Here is a 24,668-nt window from a genome sequence, read left to right as displayed (position 1 = left end):
TGTGTGGCAGTACGCCAGGCACTTGGCAGGAATAAAAAGCAGGTTCTTGTATTATTCATACGAATATTTTTTCAAGTATCATGACCAGCACATAGTCAAAGATAATCAGGCACACAAGGAAATACAACACCATGAGCACAAAACAGCAGAGATATCAAACTGACAAAAAATAAGAACTAACTTTTGCTGTTATTAGTTTATCAGTATGCATGGAAATTAGGAAGTATACCTCTCTACTTCTTCATAATAGGAATTATAATATATTTGGAGCCAAAAGACAATGAAAATACTGCATACCAAAACTCATGGTAAAAAATGGTACAGCCACTTTGGAAAAGAGTTTGGCAGTTCTTCAGCAAAATAAACATAAGAGTTACCATATGACTCAGCAACTCCACTTCTAGGTATATGCCCAAGAAAAGTGAAACACAGTCACAAAGATGTTCACAGCACCATTATTCACAATAGCCAAATAGTGTAAACAACCCAAATGTTCACCAAATGATGACGGGATAAACAAAACGTGGTATATCCATACAACGGATGTTACTCTGCCACAAAAAGAATGTCAGCTACATGCTAAAACATGAATGAATCTCAAAAAATTATGCTACGAAGTCAAACACAAAAAGCTATATTATATAATTTCATTTGTATCACATAGCCAAAGTAGGCAGATTCATGGAAGCAGACAGCAAATGAATGGTTGCTGGGGCTTGGAGGAGGCGGGTATGGGGAGCAGCTGCTGATGGGGATGAGGTACCTTTTTGTGACGATGAAAATGTTCTGGAATTAGATAATGGTGATGGCTGTGCAACCTTGTGAATACACTAGAAATCACTGAATTATACACCTTAAAAAGGTAAATTTTATGGTACGTGAATTATATTTCAACTTTAAGGGCTTTGTGGGATGCAGGTATACATTTAAGCTATTTATAATCTTAAATGCATATATTAAATGATTATTACTAGTTTGCTGGTAAGAATACTCTCTAGCTTACTTAATATTCTTTTTTTTTTTGGACAGCATTTCATTCTGTCACCCAGGCTGGAGTGCGGTGGTGCGATCACAGCTCACTGCCACCTCAACCTCCCAGACCCAAACAATCCTTCCATCTCAACCTCCTGTGTAGGTGGGACCACAGGCACATGCCACCATGCCTGGATAAATTTTCTATTTTTTGCAGAGACACAGTCTAGCTGTGTTTCCCAGGCTGCTCTCGAACTCCTAGGCTCAAGTGACCCTCATGCCTCGGCCTCCCAAAGTGCTGGGGTTACGGGCATGAACCACCATGCCCAGCCTAATATTCTTACCAGTAAGAATTCTATACTAGTTTGGTTAATATTCTTAATAGTAAAGATATATTTGAAAATATCTGCAATAAACATTGACTTATAAAACTATAGCAAATTTTATTTTATTTTTTTTAATTTTTATTTTTTGAGAACCCAAAGTTTTTAATGCATTAGAAAATATAGGTAAGTGTAAAGAAAGAAGTAATTTCTCACAATCTTACCACCAATGGCAACCAATATTAACATTTTCCATGTATATAAAATACATGATATTTATTTTCAAAATGGTAACAAGTTGTATATTTTCTTTCATAATTTCTATTTTTAAAATTATACTTTAAGTTCTAGGGTACCTGTGCACAAGTGCAGGTTTGTTACATATGTATACATGTGCCATGTTGGTGTGCTGCATCCATTAACTCATCATTTACACTAGGTATATCTCCTAATGCTATCCTTCCCCACTCCTCCAACCCCACAATAGGCCCCGGTGTGCGATGTTCCCCTTCCTGTGTCCAAGTGTTCTCGTTCAATTCCCACCTATGAGTGAGAACATGTGGTGTTTGGTTTTTTGTCTTTGCGATAGTTTACTGAGAATGATGGATTCCAACTTCATCCATGTCCCTACAAAGGACATGAACTCATCCTTTCTATGGTTGCATAGTATTCCATGGTGTATATGTGCCACATTTTCTTAATCCAGTCTGTCATTGACGGACATTTGGGTTGGTTCCAAGTCTTTGCTATTGTGAATAGTGCCGCAATAAACATACGTGTGCATGTGTCTTTATAGCAGCATGATTTATAATCCTTTGGGTATATACCCAGTAATGGGATGGCTGGGTCAAATGGTATTTCTAGTTCTAGATCCTTGAGGAATCGCCACACCGTCTTCCACAATGGTTGAACTAGTTTACAGTCCCACCAACAGTGTAAAAGTGTTCCTATTTCTTCACATCCTCTCCAGCACCTATTGTTTCCTGACTTTTTAATGATCGCCATTCTAACTGGTGTGAGAGGGTATCTCATTGTGGTTTTGATTTGCATTTCTCTGATGGCCAGTGATGATGAGCATTTTTTCATGTGTCTGTTTGCTATAGCAAAATTTAAAAGAACCAAGTAGAATTCTAGAAATAAAAAATATAATGACCTAATTAAAACCTGATGGATGATTTGACAATGGACTAGACATAGCTGAAGAGAGAAATGATAAACTGGAAGGTAAGTTGGATAATAATTACCCTTGATCATGTAATTAGTATGTTCACCTAAGTGTTGTGAAGTATCAAAATGTCTGCAACTTACCTTCACATAGTTCAGTAGAACATGTCTCTCTATCGATATGATGCATATATAAACATGTTTAGCAACAGAGGGAGATAAGGTGAACATGGCAAAATGTTAACAATCGGTGAATCTATGTAAAGGGCATATATTCAGTGTACAACTGTATACTCTTGGTTTCCAAACACAACATGCTATTATTTAATTCTACCTGGGTGATGGCTTGTTCTCAGTTTCCTTCATTGGCCCTCCAACTTTTTCTTAATCTCTTTGTTATAATGGCCTAGGGCTCAGGCCTTCGACTTCTCTCCATGATCACGCTTAGTCCGTTGATCATTTCATTTCTTCTCATAGTTTTAAATAACCACCAAATCCTAACTGCCTGCCTCTGTTCCAATGTAGACTCCCTCACAAACTCGGCTTTCACATGCAGGTGCCTACTTGGCTATCTAACAGATAATTGAAATTAACACATCCAAAATTGAATGTCTCTAAATTTTCTCTACCTACAGCCTTCCTCACCTCAGTTGATGGCAATGTCATCTGAATTTCAGTTGCTTGGTCCAATACTTTGAATTTGTTATTGACTCTTCTTTCTCTTATAAATATTTTGTCCAAACCATTAGTGAAATCCCTGAACTAATAACTTCTCACTCACCCTCACTATGCCCTCCCTGCTTTGAGCCATCATCAGTTCTCATCTGGATACCTGCAACAGCCTGCTAAGTGGTTTACCTGCCTCACCTCATGTTCTTGTACCAGTTCTCCTGCCAAAGCAAGAGCAATCATTTAGAATCAAAGTTGTCAGGCGCAGTGGCTCTCGCCTGTAATCCTAGCACTTTGGGAGGTCAAGGCGGGTGGATCATGAGGTCAAGGGATTGAGACCATCCTGCCCAACATGGTGAAACCCTGTCTCTACTAAAAATACAGAAATTAGCTGGGCATGGTGGCGGGCACCTGTAATGCAGCTACTCAGGAGGCTGAGGCAGGAGAATCGCTTGAACTCGGGAGGTGGAGGCTGCAGCGAGCCAAGATTGCACCACTGCACTCCAGCCTGGGTGAGAAAGCAAGTCTGTGTCTCAAAAAAAAAAAAAAAAAAAAAAAAAAAAAGAATCAAAGGTCACGTATCATTTTATATCCTAAACTCCATCCTATTTTTTATTTTCACAGAGTAGAAGCCAAAATCTCAAACAATGTTTGTTTTTGTTTTTGTTTTTTTTTTTGAGATGGATTCTCACTCTGTTGTCCAGTGGCTGGAGGGCGGTGGCGTGATCTCGGCTCACTGCAACCTCTGCCTCCTGAGTTCAAGCAATTCTCTGCCTCAGCCTCCCCAGTAGCTGGGATTACAGGTGCCCACCACCATGCCCGGCTAATTTTTTTTTTTTTTGTATTTTTAATAGAGATGGGATTTCACCATCTTGCCCAGGCAGGTCTTGAACTCCTGACCTTGTGATCCACCTGCCTTGGCCTCCCCAAGTGCTGGGATTACAGATGTGAGCCACCACACCCAGTCTCTAACAGTGGTTTTTAAGAACCTATGTCATCTGTCATCTTTGCTCCATGACCTTGATCTCTTGTCTACTCTCCCCTTTGCTCACTTCACTCCAGCCACACCAGCCTTCTTGCCATTCTTCAACCACGCCAAATTCCTCCAGCTTTAAAATCCTTTCACTGACAATTCCTTTAACTCCTAATCCAGTCTGCATGACGAAAACCAGTTTCAATTTGTCTGGGAGCAGGACCCTGGCATTAGTATATTTTAAAAATGTTTTGTATGTCTTCAAAATAATCAGGATTATTTTAGCCTTGAGTTGGTAATTGTTGAAACTGAGTGGTGGGCACATGGAGCCCATTACACTATTCTCTCAGACAAATATAAAACAACAACAGCAAAAAAGTTTCTGAGGTGATTCCTGTGTGCAGCAGGGTTGGGAATCACTGGTCTGTAATCCCCAAATTGGATTGTTTTGCCCATAAAGAACTGAGACATTTCTATTTGAAAGGCTGAATTTAAAATGAATTAAAAAGATACACATAAGATGAAAAATATCAAATTTATTTTCTAAAATAGAATAAAAGGATGGATTTGAATTCACTTTGCAATATACATGGACAGTAAAAACATTTGCCCCATGTCCTGCTTGTTTCCATTTAACTCCCAACACTAGCCTCTGGAAGAAAGAATACATTTCTGGCCCTTGGTTTGCAGAACCTAAAACTTGCAAAAGAATGTGTGAAATGTATACCCCAAGCTCGATCCTCCTAGGTCACCTCAGAGGCTTGTTAACAAGCTCCATACAGTTGAAAGGTAAAGAGCTTCTTTCTGCCTCCTTATCCAAAAGCTCTTGAATAGTCATTTGCAGTTTGAGGTCCTACCACAATTTTCACTAATACTTAACCCATTTGAGGTACAGAGCATCAAAGAATGAAATTCTCTTCTGTTTCAAATGAACTAATATCCAAATCTGAAATTATCAAAGGTGACATCTTTCCCTTTTAAAAAATAAACCACCCAAATGAAATTATTAGTTTGAAAGATACTTGTTAATAAACCTGAGAAGGAAAAATTAAACCATCCCCTTTTTTTGCCATAGTAATATGAATTTATACAATATTAAGTCTTGGGGAAGTGGAACCGCACAAGTTCTATCAAAAATAGATATTGTGATGATTAGATCTGATCCGAGCTCCCCTCAGAAGACTGGGGGGCCTGCGAGGACTGGCTTATTTGTGAACTATTCAGACTCATGCTCATCAGGTGGTTATTGATGACATTAAGTTCTTGGATCACTGTGCTCAGATCTTCATGTAATCTAGCGATTGCACATTTTACCTCCCTTAAAAGAACACTAATGGAATTCTCTGCTTCAGGTTCCCTGGGGAAGTCTTTGGTTGACTGAAAACCAGAGCAGGACAGAGGGATGAACTGGTCTACATTTTGGGTGGAAAACTCTCCCCAGTGCCTACTAGAAATATGACTTACATTCTTTTTAGCAGAGTCAGAGTTATTTGGAAGAATTCCCAGTAGATTGAGGCTATCATTTTCCTGTGCATCAGAACACACTGGGCCCCTAGAAGCAAAGGAGTGATGCAGCTTGGTTGTCTTATCTTCCTCTTTAAAGGAGGTAGAAGACAACTGTTGATGGGACAAAGTCCAGAAGGAAGGTCCAGCCAGAATTGGGGATAAGAGATGAGCTGACTTCTCTGGAGAGGCTAAATCAGGAGATGACATGGATAAAGGAGAAAAGGAAGATGCTCCCTCAGAGGCAGTTGAAACTAAAATGTGTAAATGAGAGAAAAAGATTTATGCAACATACAAATGAGAGTAATAGCTAAAATAATTTTATAATGTAAAAGCCTATCTGGAAGGGCTCAACATAAATAAACTGCTTAGAATTTTAAATGTTAACTATTCATAATAAGCTTAAAAAAACCCAAAGCAGGAAACTAAGAAACTCTACAGATGTATTGTATATCAATAATACCATGGAAATGAAACTAAAATAGAATTATCAATATTCATCTTGACTCATCTTGACTCAAACCCTGCCCAACATATTTTTACACTAAACTTAATCAGAGAGAGCAGAAAAGTATTAAACCCCATTCTACTGACTGCCAGCATTTTAAGTTGGTATTTAAAGTAGAAAGTGTGAGAAACCTGTAACAGATTCCTTCAACTTTTTTTATTTTTTTTATTTTTATTTTTATTTTATTTTATTTTATTTTTTTTTTTTGAGACGGAGTCTTGCTTTGTCGCCCAGGCTGGAGTGCAGTGGCTGGATCTCAGCTCACTGCAAGCTCCGCCTCCCGGGTTTACGCCATTCTCCTGCCTCAGCCTCCCAAGTAGCTGGGACTACAGGCACCCGCCACCTCGCCCGGCTAGTTTTTTGTATTTTTTGGTAGAGACGGGGTTTCACCGAGTTAGCCAGGATGGTCTCGATCTCCTGACCTCATGATCCGCCCGTCTCGGCCTCCCAAAGTGCTGGGATTACAGGCTTGAGCCACCGCGCCCGGCCCCAACTTTTTTTATTTTTTTCCTATAGAGATTATTATGGCAAAATGAACTACCAACTACAAGTACCCAAAAGTTAGTGAAATAAATATTTTTCTTTCTATAGTGAAATATAATCAGGACTGAAGTCCAACACATCTGAGATCTAGAACACTTTAGCACATGTATATAATCATTTTTTTCTCACCAAGAAACTATAAATGAAGTAAAAAGCATTCTAAGCCTTTTTTTTTTTTTTTTCCATAAAATTACAGATTTGGGAAAGTTTTTACTTCCCTTTAGGCAACATCACATTAAATCTCCCACACTTCATTCTAAATCATTATTTCCCAAACTTTTCTGAGAAACAGTGTGTTCCTTCAGATGTTAGAAGATGTGTTGTAAAAACAGGCTTCATAGTCAATACAACTGGGCAATTGTATATTGTGCTTCCCAAAAGGAGATTAACAATGTCCATCAGTGCATTTAAAGTTCTGAGAAATCTTCAGTAATTTATTTAAATGTTTTGTAAGCTTTCTTAAACATGGAACTTTTTTCTTTTCTTCCTGGAATGTCTATTACATTCACTTATGATATGTGATACAAATTGGTGGAATCCAGTTCTAAACTCTTTGCAATGAACTCTGAACCTGCTACTTAAAAAAAGTTTCATTGTAAGTCACAGAAGAGGGAAATTGATGCTTACTAATGAGAACACATGGCTTATTTTTCTACATTATTTTATTTTGCTTTACATATTCAGGTCCCTTCTAAACTAAATTGGACCTCCTGTAAAAACTATGGCCAGGACAGGCAGCTTCTATTTTTTGTTTCAAAGCTTTCCATGGCCTATCTCCAGTTCTCAGGAAAAATTCCAATCACAAAACTTTTTTGGGGATGAAATGTATTCTCAGCTGATGCAGCAGCAGGGACATGAAAAGGAAAGCAGGAACTTCATCAGCACATGGTCAAGAAAAGCCAAGAACAGTTAGGAATCTAGGTCAGGCTAATCGAGACAGCCTATCTTTGGATTACAAAGGTGGAAAGATGGTAGTGGGCATGTTGACGATGACAGCCATGAGAAGTAAATGTTTTGAGAACCTACATGTCTGCAAAATGTCTATACTCTACTTTTAGGCTTAATGATAGTTTGGCTAGATAAAGAATTCTAGGTCAGAAATCCTTCTTTCAGAATTTTGAAGGCCACATTTCACTGTTTTCTTGTTTCTAGTATTGCTGTTCAGGGGTTGGAGCCATTCGAATTCTTACTCATTGCATGTAACCTGTTTTATCTCTGAAGTGTTACAGAATTTCCTCTTTGTTTCAGAGGGTTTGGAAGCTTCCCGGTGATGTGCCCTGAAGTGAGACTATTTTCATTCACTGAGGTCAATTCAATCAGGCAACCTATTTCCTTCAGCTCCAGAAAATTATTCTAAATGATTTAATCACTTACTTTCTCCTCTGTGTTTTCTCTGTTGTCTCTTTCAGAACCTCCTCTTGTCAGATGTTAGATCTCTTGGACTAGTCTTCTAATTTTCTTACTTTTCTTTCCCATTTTTCCCTACCTCCGTCTTTTTGCTTTACTTCCATGTAGATTTTATCAACTTTAGTTTCCAATCCTCATTGATTTCTTATATTTCTGCTATTATATTTTTAAATTTCCAAGAGCTCTTTTTTTTTTTTTTTTTTTGGTTTTCAGAAATTCTTTTTGTAATGTCTTGTTCTTGTTTCATATACTGTATTCTCTTATTTCTTTCAGGATAATAATAAGCTTTTGAAAAAGTTTTCCTTTCCCTTCATAGTGTATGTTTCCTCAAAATTATTTTTCTTTGTTTTTGTTTCAGTGTTTTATATTAGAAGTTTTTTTTCAGATGTTTGGTACTCCTTGCTGTCTGCTTATGTTTAAGGATTAAAAGTTGAAAGGAACTTTGAGTGTGTGCATGACACTTGTCAACTTTGAGCTTCAGTGACTAGTCATTTGTTGGGGAACCACTAATGTCATTATCTTTAGTTCTTTCCTCTAGGCCAGTGAGGCTCTAGGAGAAAAGTTGTCCTGTCTCCTACCTAGAGGGTAAAGGTGTAGTTACCAGGGTGCTGGGAGGCCAGCAGGGGGAGGGGGCTGCAGCATTCAGCATTTGGTTTACATATCATCACATAATCCTGTGGTTTTGGTGACAGTGCCCACACTTGTAACTCCACCTGGCATCTCTCATTTCAGAGACCTTCCATCTGCCCTCTCAAACAAATCTTCAGGCTCTGCCACAGGTTGCAGAGGTAGGTGGGTATTCATGGTAATTGTTCACCTAAGGACTTAACTACTTTTCAAATGCCTGGTTTGTTTGTTTGTTTGTTTTTTCTTTTTTTAGAGACAGGACCTTGCTCTGTCACCCAGACGAGTGCAGTGGTACAGTCGTGACTCACTGCAGCCTCAACCTAGGCTCAAGCGACCCTCCCGCCTCAGCCTTCCTAGTAGCTGAGACTGCAGGTGTGGGCCACCAATGCCTGGTTCTTTTCTTTAATTTTTTGTAGAGAAGGGGTCTTGCTACATTAGCCAGGCTGGTCTCAAACTCCTGGCCTCAAGTGATCCTCACTCCACAGCCTCCCAAAGCTGGGACTACCTCTGTGAGCCACTGTGCCTGGCCCCCTCAAATAGTTGTTTTTAAATTCTCTTTGTTTAGCACCAGATGGAGTAGGTTTTATAACTCCGTTTTAAATATGAGGCAAAGGAATCTGAAAGAGGCTAAAAATCTTTCCCAAGACCACAAGGCTAGAAAAGGTCAAAGATGGGATTCAAATTCAAGTTTCTCTGATGTCATAGAATATGATCTTAATCACAATTCTATACTTCCACACAATTCTATTACATTAGAATTATTTTTACTGTATTATAAAATTATGTTAAATTTTGAGTATAAAATTTAGAAGGCAGGTAACCAGGACAGTGAGGAGACTTGACATCTTATCTATAAGAAATGGTTGATGGATATACTAATCTTTACCCAAAAAGAGATAGTAGAAGGATGAGAGGCTATATCTAATTATTTTAAGACAATCAGAAAACCTTAATAATAATACCTTCCATTACTCATAGTTTGCAGGAGCTAGAACTGGGATCAATAGGTAGAACTTACAGAAAACGGATTTTAGCCCAATTAATAATAAAAAAAAAACTTTCTCATTGTCATGGTTCTTCACACACAAAAATAATAATGGTGAGTGATGCTCAGAGCTCATGCACAGCCCGAATAACCATTTGGCAGGGATATTTGAGGCAAGATCGGTGCATCACTTTACAGAACTTATCTATTCTTGATGAGATTCTAGGACTCGACTGGGTGTGGTGGCTCACACCTGTAATCCCAGCACTTTGGGAGGTCGAGGTGGGAGGATAGCTTGGGCCCAGGAATTTGAGAACAGCCTGAGCAACGTGGCGAAACCCCTTCTCTACAAAAAGTACCAAAATTAGTTGGGCATGTTGGCGTGTACCTGTGGTCCCACCTACTTGGGAGACTAAAGTGGGAGGATCACCTAAGCCTGACAGTTTGAGACTGCAGTAAGCTGTGGTCATGCCAGGGCACTCCAACCTGGGCAAAAGGGTGAGACCCTGTCTCCAAAAAAAAAAAAAAAAAAGATTCTAGGACTTAAAACATATCTGTTAAAGTACTAAGAAAAGATTCTAGAAATAGAATGTGAGCTCCCTCTAGTCAGAAAGAATAACTTAATAAGAAACATTTTAAGTAGGCCAAGAGGGAAATAATATTTGAGTCAAATATTACTATCATGTTATTTATTTATTTATTTATATTTATTTATTTTTGAGACAGAGTCTTGCTCTGTTGCCCAGGCTGGAGTGCAGTGGCACAATCTCAGCTCACTGCAAGCTCCGCCTCCCGGGTTCCCGCCATACTCCTGCCTCAGCCTCCCAAGCAGCTGGGATTACAGGCAACCGCCACCACGCCTGGCTAATTTTTATTTTGTATTTTTTGTAGAGACGGGGTTTCACCGAGTTAGCCAGGATGGTCTTGATCTCCTGAACTCGTGATCTGCCCGTCTCGGCCTCCCAAAGTTCTGGGATTACAGGCGTGAGCCACTGCGCCTGGCCCCCATGTTATCTTATATATTTAAAGATATGCAGTTAGGTTAGTCACACGTATATGCTGTGACTAAAAACCTGGTATTTAACTTGATGCTGGTGGTTCTCAAAATGTGACTGCAGTAGCATCACCTGGGAATTTGTCAGTAATGAATTTCTTGGGTCCCAGATCTACTAAATCAGAAACTGGGGGGTTGGGCCCAGAAAACTAAGTTGTAACAAGCTGCCAGGTGTTTCTGAGGCATGCTGAAGTCTGGGACCCACTGCTTTCTACTATTTAGCCACCTTTCTTTTGCCTTATGACTACAACTGCTGATGAAATCGCTTATCATTGTTTACAGTTTTTCAGTTTTGAGTCATAGGGCTACATGATGCTTTTGCTTATAAAAAGCCACTTCATCTATAATTGCCGCATACCAATTTACTTTTGTTTCCAAACACTCCACAGCTGTACACACACTTCAAGCTGCTCTTCAGGGTGCATCCTCACTGCCCATGTAGTTCTCCTGCCTAGGCTCACTACAGAAGTTATTTGGGTCTCCTGTTAACATTCACACAGTCTACTCAGCAGAACCGAAATAAGCTACAATAAATTGCTGTATTTTAAAATCTCATTGTGTGATATATGCACACCAATTAATGTTGGGCTTGCTTGAAGATAGCACCGATAAAATTATTGCAAATGCTGATGTGTTAACTTTAACTTATTATACTCATAAATAATATTGGACCAGTTAATCGTGATATTAAAACTTTCTATTTTAAAAGCATTTAGAAATGTGCTGCAAAAATAAATTTCTAGAAATAATTAAAAACTCTTATGAGCTAGAGATATAAATCTTTCTGTAAGCAGAAGGTCTTTGGTCAACTGAACACTTTAAATAGTTCACTGTAAAACAGAGAAGTTTCTGTCATTCTCCAATTCACCTCTTTCAGTCTCCCTAGCTGATATACAATGTCTGTCAAGTTAACTACATACAAATTAAAATATTCTGATTTTGTTTCACGGTTAAAAATGTAACACTGAATGGTCCTGTTCTTGGGACCAGTGATAGATTGGCTGGGAACAGGAGGCAACCATGCCTCCTAGGGAGTTACCCTGGCTGAGGAAGGGGTTCTGGGGCTGGGCACTAGGTTGATCTCACACCACTCAGTGAGGTCATCGTTACTGACTGTGGCCTGCAATCCAAGGTGTGCGAGCAGACACCAGGTCGATGTGTGCGTAGTCCTGGACCAGGATCAGTGCCTCTTCAATGGAGGATTCTGAGACAGGATTCATAATGCCCTCCACTTGCCATTCTGGTAGTTGCCAGAAGGCCAGCTTCAGAGAAAGGTACCAAGAAACTGATAATGCTTCCTTGAATTGGCTTCTGTATTTGCTTCATCAGTGTCTCTCATTGTGAACATTCTGGCATTCCTATAGATCAGGTTTTGCTGATTTGGGAAAATAAAGACTATGGATCAACTAGAAATACTGTTCACATTATTGGGAAAATGCTTCTGTTAGAACCTTGTTGAAGGCACAATTTTGAGTTGATCCAGTTCTTGAACTCTGTAGACGCTGATAATTCTGGATCTATTGTTTCATCTTTTGCTGATATTTTGTGTGTGGAAAATGTTGAGGAAGCCAGTTTTCTCAGATTTCAAAATAGTATATGGAAAAATGAAGAGAAAATGGAACGTGTCCATCCTTTGCAACTAGTTTGGGATCCACTGTCATCTGCTCTAAAACATAACAAACCAGTGAAAAATGATCTGCTTCTAAATGAAGCTGCAATTAAAAAAAAAAAATAGGTGCCCTTGAAGATGAGCTAACTTTTCTTCACTCTCAGATTGCTGCAATTGTGGAAATGCAGGAACTGAAAAATTTCTAGTTCCTTTGGCTTGAATGATGGGCCCATTAGTTTGGGACAAATGCCATCATCAGGGGTTGTTCAGCTGAGTGGGGAGTCGCACATATATATTTGTTCTTTACTACATTTATACTCTGTTCTTTTGTAGAGTGTATAATGAGCCTTAACATAATAAAAATCAGTTTCCAAGTTCAATGCTTTCTTCTCCTCCTCCACTACCACTTCCTCCTCAGTTTTCTTCTCTCTAGCTTCCATGTTTTATTCCCATACAACTAGGATCTAATAATATTTGTGACTCAGATAATCCAGCTACTGAAATGAATAAACAGCACCCAGGTGCTAGTATAGTCATCATTCAAAAAGCCACAGAAATAAAGATGTTATAAACATGTTGGATGTTCTAGAGGACATAAATAAAGTGAAGCTCTGTGCAACTGAACAGTCACCTGGTGGCAGACCCATTCATAAGAGGAAGAGAAAGAATTCATATGGGGATCCGGTGTCTTTAACGTCTCATGCACTTAAGCAGAAATTTGCATTTCAAAAGATGATTCATTTGAGAAAGAAAATAGATCTTAGGAGCCTTCTCCATTTTCTTGTCCAGAAACTTCAACATTTGGACATCACATTTCTCAGTCAGAAGGACAGTGAACTAAGGAAGAACTGATAAGCACAAAGGCTGTTGACCAAGGTATCAGCAACAAAAGCTGATACACTTGGGAGAGACCACAGAAATATGTCAGCCTGTCTTCCATTACACTTCAAAGGATCTTCTCTTCTGTTAAACGAAGTTAAACAAAGTCTATACGTACTGGAATATATTAGTGGAGAGGTCTGAAAAGCCTTGATTCCTTTTAAGAAGACTTGTCCCTGTTTTTGGAAGATCCAGCAATTAACTGGCTACTGATGATAATTAGATGTACGGATATTTTTTTCTTGCATGTTAATATCATTGAAAGATGAATACATACTTTGGATAATTTTTCTAAGCAATTATGACTTCCTAAGAAGTCATAGGATTAAAAGTCTTTGAATCTTTTAAAAATTGGTACTGATCTGCTTTACTTGGCTTCCAGCAATTTGGAGATTTTCAAAGAGGATAACATTAAACTTTTTTCATTAAGATAGTCATAGTTTGAATCACATAGGTTGAGTCTTCTAAAACTTCTTGCTGAGATAATAAATTATTTGTAGAAACTGATTTTGACTGTTAAATTTAAAAGTAGAAGTATTTAAAGAATCTTGACAAGTTTTGTCCATATTGCTATGAAATGTGAATGCCTGCCATTTTTGTTTTCTTTGTTCTTTACTACATTTATACTCTGTTCTTTTGTAGAGTGTATAATAAATGAGCCTTAAAAATAAAAATGTAACATTTTACACAAATGTTTGTAACAGAATTATTTGTAATAGCAAAAAGTGTATCTATTTCTGTCTCTCTATAGAAGAGAGAAAGCTTTATTTCTCTCTTCTATAGAGATCTATCTCTCTTCTATATATAGAGAGAAATAAATATACTTTTTGGTATACTATATACTATACACTATACTTTTTGGTATACAATATACTATATTTTTCTATCTATATAGCTATATCTATATTTATATGTGTATATATATATTTCATTACAATGGAATTAGCCATAATGAAGTACTGATATATGTTACAACATGGATGAATCTTGAAAATATTAGGCTAAGTGAAATAAGCCAGACACAAAAGGCCACATATTGCATGATTTCATTTATATGAAATGTTTAGAACAGGTAAATACATAGAGACAACAAGAGCTGTGGTTGATGGGAATTAGAGGGAAGAAAGAATGGGGAGTGACTGCTAATGAGTGTAGGACTTTTAGCAGGCGAAAGTGTTTCTGAATTAGTGGTGATGATTTCACAACTCTGAGAATATACTAAAAGCTACTAAATCATACATTTTAAAAGGATGCATTTTATTGCATATTAATTAGATTTCAATTTTTTAAAAAGTGTAACATTTGGAAATTTAATGTCATTATAAATATGCTACATAAAATAATAGATTTAGGAAACCTCTTAATTGCTTATGCTAAATTTTCATTGGAAAATTGGATTAAAGATGAGTTTTCTCACTTACCTATAAAGTACAAGTTCTGAAAATCAAATAGGTGTGGTTTTTTTTGCCTGTGAAACAGGAGGCAGGAGATGTATACTACAAGAGTTGCTGGGGCTGCCTCCCTGCAGGGATGATGAAGGCTGCCTTCAACTCTACTCTGCACAGTGCTTCTAAGTCAGCCTGACCAGTAACTCAGGCTTTGCCAAGACACTCTGCAGAACTGTTTTCTACCATTTTCTTCAATTTCTGGCTCTGAAGCCTTTTACAGACAAAAAGGAAAAGTGCATGGTTAATGGGTCTTGTGTGTATGTGTCTGTGTGTCAAGTTTGATTTCTTTCACTATCAAAAGTGGACTGAAAAACAGGTATCTAGAACAACTACTAGTGAAGACCATGGTAAAAAAAAAAAAAAAAAAGCCAATTGGATAGGAAAAAAGGATGAAGGCAGTGACAATGCCTACCACTATCCAATATGAGAAAGTGTGTTTTTTTTCCTCCAAAAAAATTAGAAAGCCAAGACCAGTGTAGTTGAACACACTTACTATAACTATGGCTTATGAGAATATAATCAAGGCTGTCTGCCACCATTTCTAGCTTCTAAGAATCTACTAGCTTCCTCCCCGCTTTTTTGTGTACATGATCAAGTATCTAGCAACTTGAAAGAATAGTTTGAGCTACAGATAAATAACTTACAATTTAAACTGAGGGGGAGAAATGAGCTGTTCCAAGAACAGAGTTATTTAGTATCAAGATCAAATGAGATTGCCGCAGCAAATATATACCTCTCATTTGGTACAAATATTAAGGTGTATTAGGCGGCTGCCTTCACTTTCCTGATAGTTGAGATCCACTAAAATATGAGCATGCAAGAACTTTTAAATTTTCCTAACTCATTATCTCCAAAGAAGTTATAATGCCAGGCCTGGACCCTTCACATAAACAAATACTTCTTAAAACAAAACTGGAACACAGACACTATCTTCTCTATTCTCCATCACCCTGAGTGACGCCGTCCGTGGAGACTAGTCATCCATCCTGGCCTCACTGTTTCTTGAATTCCTCACCACAATGACCTTCAGCCATTCCTCTGAGTAGTCCCTAGAACATGTCATCACTCAGGACTGCCCTCCTCTGAAACCTGTTTTCCAAAATTACTTTTCTTCTCGCTTACTTCCAGCTCTCCCATTCTTTTTAACATATTGGTACTTTGGTTTCACTAAGAGAACAGATGCAAAGAAAATCCTCTTATTTTCTCCTACTCTATCAATGCCTGCCTGGCTTTGCCTCCTCTCTTAACCAGTCTAGATCCCCATTCTCCATCTCTTCAACCACTTTCTTACCACTCCCTTGCTGCCATGTATTCTGCCTTACCTGCTAACTTGTAATCCAGGGGTCAGCAAACCGTTTTTGCAAAGGACCAGATAGCAAATATTTTGAGCTTTGTGGGACATATAGTCTCTGTGGCAACTATTCAACTCTGCCTGTTGCAGCACAAAAACAGCAAATTATTAGCATGGTTGTATTCTAATAAAACTTTATTTACCAAACCGGCAGTGAGCCAGATTTGGCCCAGAGGCTGTAGCTTGCCACACACTGCCCTAATTCTATTTTGATTTAAATATCCACCATTTTCATTCCTGTGCCCAGGCTGCTCAGTTCCACTGGAGTAAACCACAGGCCTCTGCACACTAGGGTGGCACCAATCACGCTCACCCAGCATCTTACCAGCTCCTTCTTCCATTCTCTACAGTGTCTGTTTTAAACCTAAGCATTCTCTTCATGGTCCCTATACCACTCCACATCCCTCAGGCTTGGCAGGTGACCTCTGATGAGAAGAAACAGGCCATTACTCACAGTGTGTGGCACACAAAGGCTCAATACATCTTATTTATTAAAAATAACAGGCAGAGAGCCCGGGCGCGGTGGCTCAAGCGTGTAATCTCAGCACTTTGGGAGGCCGAGACGGGTGGATCACGAGGTCAGAAGATCGAGACCATCCTGGCTAACATGGTGAAACCCCGTCTCTACTAAAATATACAAACAACTAGCCAGGCGTGGTGGCGGGCGCCTGTAGTCCCAGCTACTCGGGAGGCTGAGGCAGGAGAATGGCGTGAACCCGGGAGGCAGAGCTTGCAGTGAGCTGAGATCCGGCCACTGCACGCCAGCCTGGGCAACAGAGTGAGACTCTGTCTCAAAAAAAAAAAAAAAAGGCGGTAACAACAAACCATTCCCTCACATCTGACACATCCTTTCTCCTCCTTCCTTACAGGCCCTCCAGATGGGGTGAGTCTTTCTTTCTGGATTCTGGACTCTAGTTCACCTCTCTCAGATGGTGATCCACCTAAGGCTCCTGGCTATCTCCCCCTACCTTACCCTCTGTTGTCTAACACCTCTCACCTGGTTTCCTACAACGGCCTTTGAAGTGTTCCTCACCTCCAGTTTCACCAGCCAGATCAGCATTTCGCATGCCTAAAACAAGGTCATTAGCCTAGCTTAAGACTTTTAGTGACCAGCACGGTCTTCAAATTAAAGTCCAGATTTCTTAACCTGGCACACAAAGCTCCTATCATCTGTCTGGCTTAATTTTCCTGTGTTTTCCTTTACCGTTTCTTCGTGCACACTTTCCACTTTTGCTTTACTAAGCTGCCTTTGGTTCACTTATAAAATATTGAACACTGACTATTTTCTTTGCACTAAATACAGTGCAAAGCTACTGTGTTTGCTGCTGGGGATGCAATAACAAACAGGGCAGGCATGGTCTCTTCTCTCACGAAGATGACATTTCAGTTGGGAAGAAATATTAATACATTAAATAACTTAGTACATATGCAGTCAACTAGAATGACAGTGTGATGAGGATAATTATAGCGTACTAAGATAGCATACAGTTAGGGGGATTTGAAATACCCTAGGAGGTCAGGAAATCTTAAAGAAGTGATATTTGAGCTGACCTCTGAAGGATGAGTAGCAGCGAACTAGGGGAAGGGGTGGGCCGGGAGTGTTCTGGTCAGAGGGAACAACCATGGTGAAGCAAGATGGTTTATCTGACAAATTGAGAAAATACCGGGCTGGTTAGAGAGGCGGAAGCTAGGCTTCCCAGGGCTTTGCGAACACGCTGGTCAGTCCACTGTTTAAGTCGGGGAGTACCAGTGATCAAACCATTCCAGCTGCTTAATGGGGAACTGGAGCTCCCCAGAATCTCTTTGCTTGGTTACAACTCTGTATCGTTCCCTTGCTTGGAATGCCCTTTCTGGAAGGATAGGCATTTACTTGTTCCTGAGCATAAAATGAGAAACTCCTGGGTACTTTTGGAAACCACTAGAGAGGATTTTGAGGGTTAGGACGGGATTGAGGTTCTACAGTTCTAAAGGTGGAATTAAAAATACGTACACTTGAATAATAATAGCAAATTTTATATTACACTTATCACCAGGTCCCACTCCACACACTTTGCATTTGTAAATTTATTAAATCCCCACAGTATCTCAATGTGGTAGTTCCATCATTGTCTTTGTTTTATAGATGAAGATACCGGCAAGAGGTCAGGTGTCTAGCCTAAGGCTGCACATTTAGTGGTTGGGCTGGGATGATGATCCCAGGCAGTCTTACTCCAAAGCCTGTGCTATCAGCAACTATGCTATTCATCCAAGTAGGAGCCTAGGTTGAATTTATGGTGAGGTTTAAAGGGACATTTGATTTATTCTCCAATCTCCCTCTAGGACTGGGAGCTTTGCCATCCTCTCCCTATCAGGCTCATGCTGCCTCTTCTGAGGAACTAGGCAACTTTCAAATTGTGGCCCTCAGTCATGGAGCCAAGCCATGTTCTGACCAATTCTGAAATAATTTGGCCTTAATTTATCAATAGAGAAATACCATATTTCACCCTATTAAGAATTTGTCAAATGTTGTTAAACCTATCAATGTCACACACACACACACACACACACACACACACACACACACACACACATTTTTTCAGACAGAGTCTCGCTCCGTCGTCCAGGATGGAGTGTAGTGGCGTGATTGGGCTCACTGCAACCTCTGCCTCCCAGGTTCAAGGAATTCTCCTGCCTTAGCCTCCTGAGTAGCTGGGATTACAGGTGTGTCACCATGCCTGGCTAATTTTTGTATTTTTAGTAGATACAAGCTTTCACCATGTTGGCCAGGCTGGTCTTGAACTCCTGACCTCAAGTGATACTCCTGCCTTGGCCTCCCAAGCTGAGATTACAGGCATGAGCCATGGTGCCTGGTCACACACACGTATATTTTTACAAATCAATGTTAAAATGTTATAATTAAGAATTTAATAAGCAATTACATAAGCAAGTTAAGTACAATAGCAATGATTGGAGGAAAATATTATTCTATTATTCAACCAATCACCTTACCTGGTGTTCAAGAAATTTCAGAGGGTCAATATTCCAACATTTATAAAAGCTTCAAAGTATCGATAAAAACAATACAAAAATATATGTACTATAGAGACAATATCACACTATTTTGATTACTATAGCTTTAGGATAAGAATTGAAATTAGGTAGTAGGAGTCCTCCAACTTTGTTCTTTTGCTTTCAGAATTGTTTTGGCTACTCTAGATATTTTGTATTTCCATTTAAATGTAAGATTCAGCTTGTCAATTTCTACCAAAAAAATAAAAAATAAAAAAAAAAAATAAATAAAACCCTTCTGGGACTACATTGAATCTGCAGAGCTATTTGGAGAAAAATTACATCTTAACAATACTGAATCTTCCAATCCATGAACACTGTGTATCTTCTCAATTTATTTAGGTCTTTAATTGCTCTCAGAAATATTTCATAGTTTTCACTGCAGAGGTCTTACATGTCTTTTGTTAAGTATTTTTTTAAAAAAATGCTACTGTAAATGATACTGTTTTAATTTCTAATTATTTAATTATTTATTATTCTTATTGTTTGTTTTTTGAGATAGGGTCTCACTCTGTTGCCCAGGCTGGAGTGTAGTGGTGCAATCATAGCTCACCGCAGCTTTGAACTCCTGGGCTCAAGCAATCCTCCCACCTCAGCCTCCCAAGGAGCTGGGACCACAGGGTGTGCACCACCATGCCAGGCTAAATAAATAAAAAAAATAAAAAATTTTCGGCCAGGTGCAGTGGCCCACGCTTGCAATCTCAACACTTGGGGAGGCTGAGGCGGGTGGATCACTTGAGGTCAGGAGTTCAAGACCAGCCTGGTCAACATGGCAAAACTCCATCTCTACTAAAAATACAAAAATTAGCTGGGCATGGTGGCGTGCACCTGTAATCCCAGCTACTCAGGAGGCTGAGGCAGGAGAATCATTTGAACCCAGGAGGTAGAGGTTGCAGTGAGCCAAGATCACCCCATTGCACTCCAGCTTGGATGACAAAGCGAAACTCCATCTCAGAAAAAAATTTAAAAATTTAAAAATAGGAACAGGGTCTCCCTATGCTGATGATATGGTTTGACTCTGTGTCCCCACCCAAATCTCATCTTGAATTGTAATACCCACGCGTCAAGGGAGGGAGGTGATTGGGTCATGGGGTGGTTTCCCCTGCTGTTCTCATGACAGTGAGTGAATTCTCACGAGATCTGATGGTTTCATAAGTGTTTGGCAGTTCCTCCTTCATCTCTCTCTCCTACCACCTTGTGGAAAAGGTGCCTGCTTCTCTTTCCACCACGATTCTAAGTTTCCTGAGGCCTCCCCAGCCATGAGGAACTGTGAGTCAACTAAACTTCTTTCCTTTATAAACTACCTAGTCTTGGCTATTTATAGCAGTGTGAAAACAGACTAATACAGTTGTCCAGGTTGGGACAATACATTTTTTATGCTAACTTTGTATCCTGAAATCTTGCTAAACTCGCCTAGTAGGTCTAGTAGCCTGTTTGATAAACTCTTTGAGATCTTCCACACAGATAATTATATCATGTTCGAATAAAAACATTTTATTTCTTCCTTTCCAATACCTATTCCTTTTATTTCTTTTTCTGGCCTAACTGCACTGCCTAGGACCTCTAATACAATGTTGAATAAAAGCAGCGGCAGCAGCCATCCTTTCTTTGTTGCTGATTGAGTGGTAAAGCATTCAGTCTTTCATCATTAATTATGTCAGCAGTACATATTAGGGCTTTTTAAAAAACATTTATTTATTTATTTATTTATTTATTTATTTATTTATTTTGGAGATGGGGGTTTTGCTCTGTTGCCCAGGCTGGGGTGCAGTGGGGCAATCATAGCTCGCTGCAGTCTCAAACTCTTGGGCTCTAGTGACCTTCCTACCTCAGCCTCCTGAAAAGCTGAGATTACATGCGCATGCCACCATGTCTGGCTAATGTTTTAAATTTTTTGTGGAGACAGGGTCTTGCTATGTTGACCAGTCTGATCTTAAACTCCTGGCCTCAACTGATCCTCCTGCCTTGGCTTCCCAAAGTGCTGGGATTACAGGTGTGAGCCACCACATCTGGCCTAAAAAGTCTACCCTTTAAAAATATATACCCTTTAAAAATATATACCCTTTTTCAGCTTGAGGGAAGTTCCCTCTTATTCATAGTTTGCTTAAATTTTTTAAAGATTGTAAATGAGTGTCTAATTTTGCCAAATGCTTTTCTGCATGAATCAAGATAATTTTGTCATTTCCATCTTATTCTGTTAATATGGTAGTTTACAGTTACATATTTTCAAATGTCAAACCAACCTTATAATTCTGGGAAAAATCCCACTTGGTCATGATGTGTTATTCTTTTTCTATGTTGCTGGATTTGATTTGCTAATATTTTATTAAGGATTAAGGATTTCTACATTTGTGTAAATTTTTGAGGAATATTGGTCTATAATTTATTTTTCTTGTAATATCTTTGTCAGATTTTGGCATTAGATTATGCTAGCTTCATAAAATGAGTTGGGTAGTCCTTCCTCTTCTACTTTCTGAAAAAATTGGCATATGATTATCATTACTTCTTTCTTGGAATTCACTAGTAAGACTATAGGGAACTGAGGTTTGCTCTGTGATGTGTTTTTGATAATATATGTGTGTGTGTGTGTGTGTGTGTGTGTCTGTATCTATACATCTTTTTTCCCCAGCTTATCTGACAAACACAAAGGTCTTCTCAGGTCAGTTTTAGCCAGCTGTCTTATCCATTTCAACTAAGACATCAAATCTATTGCCATAACGTTGTTCATAATACTCTCTCATAATCTTTTGGTATCTGTAGGTTTTTTAGTTGTATACTATCTTTCACTCTTAGAATTGGTAATTTGTAATTATCTTTTTTAAATCAGTCTTAATAGGGGTTTATAAATTTTAACCTTTTTAAAGAGTCACCTTTAATCTGTTTTTATTTCATTTATTCCTATTTTTGTTGTTTACTTCCTTTTACTGACTTTAGGTTTAATTTGTTCCTTTTTTCCAAGCATCTTAAGTTAGAACCTTCTAACAATGATTTTTAAGGCATTCTTCCTTTCTTATATAAGCACTTCAAGCTATCATTTTCCCTCTAGCAATTTCCTACTAGTTTTGATGCATCTCACATTTTTTGATTTTCATTATCATTGTTTGAAATATTTTCTCGTTTCTCTTCAGATTTCTTCTTTGACTCATAGATTATTTAGAAGCATATTGCTAAATTTCCAAATATTTGGGGTTCTTTTATGTGTTTCATTGTTATCAATTTCTAATTTAATTCTACTGTGGCCAGAGACCATACTTTTTAAGATTTCAGTCTTTTGAAATTTATTGTTACTTTTTGTTTTCATACCATACTTTATTTCAAAATACTTTGTGTTTTTAATGATGCAGTATGTGTTCTTTCTTGGTGAATGTTCCTTTTGCACTTGAAAAAGAATGTTAAAAAAAAGAAAAATGATGTATTCTGCAGTGGTTGGATGTCGTGATTTAGAGATTTCAAGTAAGTTAAGGTTTTTGAATAGTTATTCATACTTTCTACATACTCATGGATTTTTATGCCTAGTTCTATCAATTGCTGAGAATAATAAAATCTCAAATTAAAACTGCGGATTTGTGTAATTTCTCCCTGTGCCATATTGGTGTGCTGCACCCATTAACTAGTCATTTACATTAGGTATATCTCCTAATGCTATCCCTCCCCCTTTCCTGCACCCCACGACAGGCCCCAGTGTGTGATGTTCCCCTTCCTGTGTCCAAGTGTTCTCGTTCAATTCCCACCTATGAGTGAGAACATGCTGTGTTTGGTTTTCTGTTCTTGTGATAGTTTGCTGAGAATGATGATTTCCAGCTGCATTCATGTCCCTACAAAGGAATGAACTCATCCTTTTTTATGATCGCATAGTATTCCATGGTGTATATGTGCCACATTTTCTTAATCCAGTCTGTCACTGATGGACATTTGGGTTGGTTCCAAGTCTTTGCTATTGTGAATAGTGCCGCAATAAACATACGTGTGCATGTGTCTTTTAAGCAGCATGATTTATAATCCTTTGGGTATATACCCAGTAATGGGATGGCTGGGTCAAATGGTATTTCTAGTTCTAGATCCTTGAGGAATCGCCACACTGTCTTCCACAATGGTTGAACTAGTTTACAGTCCCACCAACAGTGTAAAAGTGTTCCTATTTCTCCACATCCTCTTCAGCACCCATTGTTTCCTGACTTTTTAATGATCGCCATTTAACTGGTGTGAGATGGTATCTCATAGTGGTTTTGATTTGCATTTCTCTGATGGTGAGTGCTGATGAGCATTTTTTCATGTGTCTGTTGGCTGCATAAATGTCTTCTTTTGAGAAGTGTCTGTTCATATCCTTCGCCCACTTTTTCATGGGGTTGTTTGTTTTTTTCTTGTAAATTTGTTTGAGTTCTTTGTAGGTTCTGGATATTAGCCCTTTGTCAGATGAGTAGATTGCAAAAATTTTCTCCCATTCTGTAGGTTGCCTGTTCACTCTGATGGTAGCTTCTTCTGCTGTGCAGAAGCTCTTTAGTTTAATTAGATCCCATTTGTCAATTATGACTTTTGTTGCCATTGCTTCTGGTGTTTTAGACATGAAGTCTTTTGCCCATGCCTATGTCCTGAATGGTTTTGCCTAGGTTTTCTTCTAGGGTTTTTATGGTTTTAGGTCTAATATTTAAGTCTCTAATCCATCTTGAATTAATTTTTGTATAAGGTGTAAGGAAGGGATCCAGTTTCAACTTTCTACATATGGCTAGCCAGTTTTCCCAGCACCATTTATTAAATAGGGAATACTTTCCCCATTTCTTGTTTTTGTCAGGTTTGTCAAAGTTCAGATGGTTGTAGATGTGTGGTATTATTTCTGAAGGCTCTGTTCTGTTCCATTGGTCTATATCTCTGTTTTGGTACCAGTACCATGCTATTTTGGTTACTGTAGCCTTGTAGTATAGTTTGAAGTCAGGTAGCATCATGCCTCCAGCTTTGTTCTTTTGACTTAGGATTGTCTTGGCAATGTGGGCTCTTTTTTGCTTCCATATGAACTTTAAAGTAGTTTTTTCCAATTCTGTGAAGCAAGTCATTGGTAGCTTCATGGGGATGGCATTGAATCTATAAATTACCTTGGGCAGTATGGCCATTTTCACAATATTGATTCTTCTTATCCATGAGCATGGAATGTTCTTCCATTTGTTTGTGTCCTCTTTTATTTCACTAAGCAGTGGTTTGTAGTTCTCCTTGAAGAGGTCCTTCACATCCATTGTAAATTAGATTCCTAGGTATTTTATTCTCTTCGAAGCAATTGTGAATGGGAGTTCACTCATGATTTGGCTCTCTGTTTGTCTGTTATTGGTATATAAGAATGTTTGTGATTTTTGCACATTGATTTTGTATCCTGAGACTGCTGAAGTTGCTTATCAGCTTAAGGAGATTTTGGACTGAGACGATGGGGTTTTCTAAACATACACTCATGTCATCTGCAAACAGGGACGATTTGACTTCCTCTTTTCCTAATTGAATACCCTTTATTTCTTTCTCCTGCCTGATTGCCCTGGCCAGAACTTCCAACACTATGTTGAATAGGAGTGTTGAGAGAGGGCATCCCTGTCTTGTGCCAGTTTTCAAAGGGAATGCTTCCGGT

At 38.7% G+C, this 24,668-nt stretch overlaps 1 protein-coding gene and 1 pseudogene across 1 annotated transcript in view; one reads left to right on the top strand and one right to left on the bottom strand.

The window, feature by feature from the left end:
* Window positions 1–4,622: 4,622 nt before the first annotated feature.
* The window catches only part of ENTHD1 (ENTH domain containing 1), a 150,036-nt gene continuing 129,990 nt past the window's right edge, over window positions 4,623–24,668 (bottom strand). Inside the window, exon 7 of the mRNA XM_007975853.3 lies at window positions 4,623–5,858. Coding sequence (XP_007974044.3) covers window positions 5,254–5,858 — 605 coding nt within the window. The 3' untranslated portion in view covers window positions 4,623–5,253. The remainder of the gene's footprint in view (window positions 5,859–24,668) is intronic.
* On the top strand, window positions 12,077–13,233 carry LOC103223349 (mitochondrial fission regulator 2 pseudogene; annotated as a pseudogene).

Source organism: Chlorocebus sabaeus, chromosome 19 (assembly GCF_047675955.1).
Source record: "Chlorocebus sabaeus isolate Y175 chromosome 19, mChlSab1.0.hap1, whole genome shotgun sequence".
NCBI lineage: Eukaryota > Metazoa > Chordata > Mammalia > Primates > Cercopithecidae > Chlorocebus > Chlorocebus sabaeus.
The sequence above is the reverse complement of the archived record's forward strand: the minus strand, read 5'-3'. Positions and strand labels throughout refer to the sequence as shown.